The 4,674-nt window shown below is 44.2% G+C and overlaps 1 protein-coding gene across 1 annotated transcript in view; it reads left to right on the plus strand.

Annotated features, from left to right (window-relative positions):
• The first annotated feature begins 4,385 nt into the window (after nucleotides 1–4,385).
• Nucleotides 4,386–4,674, plus strand: part of Sec62 (SEC62 homolog, preprotein translocation factor) — a 26,468-nt gene continuing 26,179 nt past the window's right edge. The window contains exon 1 of the mRNA XM_033762517.1: nucleotides 4,386–4,485. Within this exon, the coding sequence (XP_033618408.1) occupies nucleotides 4,450–4,485 (36 nt within the window). The 5' untranslated portion in view covers nucleotides 4,386–4,449. The remainder of the gene's footprint in view (nucleotides 4,486–4,674) is intronic.

Raw genomic sequence — 4,674 nt, forward strand, 5'->3', positions numbered from 1 at the left:
TTTTTTTTTTTTTTTTGTATTGAGGATCGAACTCAGGTCCTTGCATATGCAAGGCAGGTGGTGGAACTACGGAGCTAAATCCCTCGGTCCTGCTCTGTTTACTTAAATTACAATTTCACCTTCCTTCCCACAGCAAGCAGTGCCTTTATCTGCTTTCTCCCCTTTGGCTATTAATGACCATACAACTTGCCTCCTTTATCTGATTGTTCTTTTCTCCTTGAAATACAAGTTCCATGAGGCAGAGATGTTTGCTTCAGTATACTTCCGAGTACCTAAAACAAGGACCAGCACAGAGTAAATCTTCAATAAACATTTGTTTAATGAGTGAATAAATGTAACTCTTGTCTTTTCCTCAAAAATTCATATGTCTGCTTGTTTACAGTAAGGTCTCCTTTGAGTAGTAGCTTGGCTTTGGCAAAAGGACAAGAGGCAGTGCTCTTCATTTGAGGGCGGGGAGGAAAGGAGGGAGGGAAGGAGAGAGAGGAAGAGAAGAGAGTCAAATGATAGAATTGAGATTGCAAATTTGGAGGAAAACCAAAGCAAGAAGTGGCTCAGAGAAACTCCCCACTACCAGCATCAAAGACATGGACAGGGTGCTGGAAAGAGAAGTTGAGCTATTTTTACATAAGCATTAAAAGAGGAGACCCAGCAATTTGATACTTAATTTGTAAGTGGGAACACAGCCACCATTCAGGCTGCTATTGAAGATGACCTGACATAGAGGATAGAGTTGAGGAAAACAATTAGGAAGCTGTCACTGTAATTGTTCATGTAAGTGATGATAAAAGACCCGATGAAGGCAGTTGCTACAGGAATGATGCAGCAGGGAAGAGTTTGAAACATTCAGGTATAGAATCAACAGGACTGATGCATGATTGGTAGAAAGATGAGGCTGGGATGCTTCTAAAGTTTCCAGCATGAGTAATAGAGTGAATTATGATAGTTATCAGAATATAGTAAAAGGAGCAGGTTTTGCTGGGGAAATGGTGATTTCTACTTGAATATCCAGTGAAGATATACAGAAGAAAGCTGGAAATAAACATTTGTGCAGTCTTTTGGAATTAAGCGTGTGCATGAGATTCCCCCAGATAGTTGAAAAAGAAGAAGCTGAGTATGGAGATGTTATTGAGTAGCCTGCTTCTGGAAGTGACTCACCAATTAAACACTACCAGGTTCTGGGCAGCTCACCTCTCCCGCTGGAGTTAGATGCTAGGTTCTTCTTGTCTTGAACAAAGAATTGGATGAGACAAGCCAAAAACAGCACCAAAAGTTGTTGGGTTTTTTTGTTTTGTTTTTTTAGTGGAGGATAAAGGGGTATAAGAGAAACCAGTTCTGCTGAGCAAACGTGGGCAGAACAAGAGGAAAAGAAGATAAAAGCAAAATAAAAGTACATGCTGAGTCTGGAAGATGCAGTGTGGACTACATGAGAAATCAGGCTAACAAGACCTTTCTGGCGTCTGTGTCTATTACCTAAATCCTGAGGAAACCCGAGAGTACTTCTACATAGGGTTCTAAAAGGTGGGGCTAGATCCCACACCTCAGGCCAAGGTCAGGTCTAGGCATCTTATACCAAGCCTGCTCCAGTTCTCAGGAGAAGTTCACGTGCAGGGATTTTGGTAGCTGATCTGCGCATGTGCTCTGGGACCTTGTAATTAACAGGTCACAGGCCAGGGATTTAGCTCAGTGGTTCTGGTACCTGCTTTGCAAGTGCAAGGACCTGAGTTCGATCCCCAGTACCAGAAAACAAACAAACAAATTGACAGGTCACGTCCACTTCCCCACCGGCTTTACCACGCCTTAATCTCTTATCTCAAAGGTATGGTGGCCAGGAACATTTGAGAACTAGCTAGTTTGAGAAAAGCCAAAAAGAAATCAGAAGGGAAAAGCTGCTATAAGTTGGGTTGGAAAACCCTTATCCAAATAGTGTGGGACCAGAAGTGTTTCAGATTTGGGGTTTTTCTCTTGAGCATTTGCACACACGTGATAAGATATATTGGTTTCAAAAACACCATTATACGTAGCCTGGATTTTATACAGCATTTTTAGTGCATGTGTATTTTGACTGTAACCCATCAGATGAGGTCAGGTATGGAATTTTCCACGGTACCACGTCAGCACTTAGTGTACCTACCCTGCTGAGCACAAGGGGTGGGGAAGTAGGGAAGGCAGCCAAACCTGGGTCTAGGACCTCTTGGCACATTCCTTTCTCCCCAACATCTGCTTAGGAGAGATCTGGCTAAAATGAATAAAGACAATTCTAAAACCAAATGACAATGCAGGATGTTTCACAAGATAGATTGGTAATCAGGTTCCTGTCAGCCAAATAGCCTCTGTCCCACACCTCCCCCTTACAAGTCTAAAATGTCTTCACCTACATTTTACTTCATAAATTATGCCCTATCCGCATGGACTTGCACTACCACTTAATTTTTCCTCTTTTAATACTTTTTTAAAAATAAAAAACTTGATTATTACCATAACTATAACACGGGTGTCACTTTTCATAAATATTAGGCTGTTGCCTCCTAAAGATTTTGGGTGGAAGTTCATTCTTTGTTAGGAAAAAAGAAGATAGAGCTTAAAGGCATACTGAAGACAGAATAAATCAAGAAGTGAATACAAGTCAATACAGCCATACACTTTGTAAGATGCTAGCTGAGAAAGCAACTGGATTTAACCAATGAATTACACAAGTAGTGAGTGGAAGAGGTAGAAACCAAACTGTCATTGCCTAAGCAGCAAACAGCAGTGAAAACATGGGGAGGGTAAATTAAAACTATTCTGAAAGTAGCAAAATAGCTTGAGAGGGAACCTTTGTCCACAAGGACTTTTCATTGATCACCATAGTCGTAGCCTAGCACTTCGTATCTACTGGGCACTCAGTATCTATTAGGTGAAGTAGTACTTCCATGTATAGATCAACTGTTTATTGTTAATCATTACTTCTTTCTTACCCTTTGCTGACTACACATACCCAAATTATAGCTCATGGAATTGAAAGAAATAAATGGTTCCTCTAACAGCGGCATAGCATGATCCAAAAAAGAACTTTAGCTGTCTTCCTTTATAAAAAGATTAGAGAGCAAGATGCTGCCATTAGTTACTATTGGGTTAGATTCATGATACAGAAAAGTTGAAAATTTGTGAAATAAGAAGTTTCATATTACATTACAACATTACATTAATTAGAATATAGGCTACCATATTACATGTGATCTCAAGTCGGGGGGGCATGAAAACTTGTAAATGTAAAGGCAACACACATGAGCAAGCACAAAATATGTATAAATACAAGAAGAAAAATTACTAAAATGATTTAACAGATGAGTGGTAGAATTCAACTTATTTCTTTCATCTTGATTTCCTGTCTATTTCCTACAACTACAAATGGTTTAAAGTCTCCATACAGTCACGGAAAATTTTTTTTGTTTGTTTGTTTGTTGTTTTGTATCGGGGATCGAACTCAGGTCTTTGTGCTTGCAAGGCAGGCGGGGGAACCACTGAGCTAAATCCCCGGCCCAGAAATTTGTATCTTAATACTTCAGAGCTACTTAAACCCCTTCTCTTTGGCCTAGTTGACCCTAAAATAACAATAATCATCATAGTAATTCGCCAGACTGGAAGCAGCCGGCAAATTTCTTTATCCCAACGACTCTCCTATTCCTCTAACTGGTAATTTCCTTGGGTTCCCCCTGACTTCTGGGTTCTAACATTGCGTTTTGAGAAGCCACGTGGACAGTAGAATGGACAATACAAAGATTAAGTGACCGTATTTCCCCTTACACTAACTTGGATTACATCTTTGGTTTAGGTCTCAGCTTTGCGCAGTTAAATGAGTCAGCGTGCACTTCTGTCCTTCACTGTTAGCTCCTCGAACTCGCGGTGATCCTCCTGCCTCAGCCTCCTGGGAACGGGGACTAGAGGTGTGCGACACCTGTGCACCTGTGTGCGCGAATTTATCATTCTTTGTAAAGAATTTCGTGAAATTTAAATGGAGTGAGAGCCAACAGGCGCTGTCACAGGAGCTGCCACAGGTACGGATTTCTAGGACTCCGTAGGTCTCAGTAACCCCTCCGAGCAACGCCTCACCCAAGGGACAGGATCTGACTCTGAAGGGGGCGGGGCCCGGGAATCTGTACTTTAGTGGCTTCCCAGGTGATTCAAACGCTCAGTCAGGGTCAAGAACAGAAGACTCTTCCAAGGCTTCCTTCCTCGGGGCCACTGCTGGACTCTGGCCTTCTCCCGGCGACTCTCCGGCCCCGGCAACTGAAGAGACAGACGGCACAGCTCGGAGGACGAAGGGCCTCCCAAGCAGGAGCGCTCGGCCGCCCGCCTCCCCCACTTTCGGCGCCCGCCCGGTTACATAACGGACCTCGAGACGAACTATCGCGAGGTTTCCGCCGCCCCCTCCTCGCTCCACGTCAGAAGGAACCGGGCGGAGCGGCCAACATGGCGGAACGCAGGCGGCACAAGAAGCGGATCCAGGTAGCACAGGCGAGCTCTGGGGTAGGGGGCTTCGGCACGCTCGGAAGTGGAAGAAACGGGAAAAGCCTCGAGAAAGGACAAGCAGGGGACAGGCGGGGTGGGCTTCCGCCCGGAGGCCACTGGCCGCGGGCTGCGTCTGGTGAGGGGCCTGAGGGGGGGGCGATGTCGGCGATGGAGCCTGGAGCCGCG

This window comes from Fukomys damarensis, unplaced genomic scaffold (genome assembly GCF_012274545.1).
Source record: "Fukomys damarensis isolate Sample0158 unplaced genomic scaffold, DMR_v1.0_HiC HiC_scaffold_12, whole genome shotgun sequence".
Classification (NCBI taxonomy): Eukaryota; Metazoa; Chordata; class Mammalia; order Rodentia; family Bathyergidae; genus Fukomys; species Fukomys damarensis.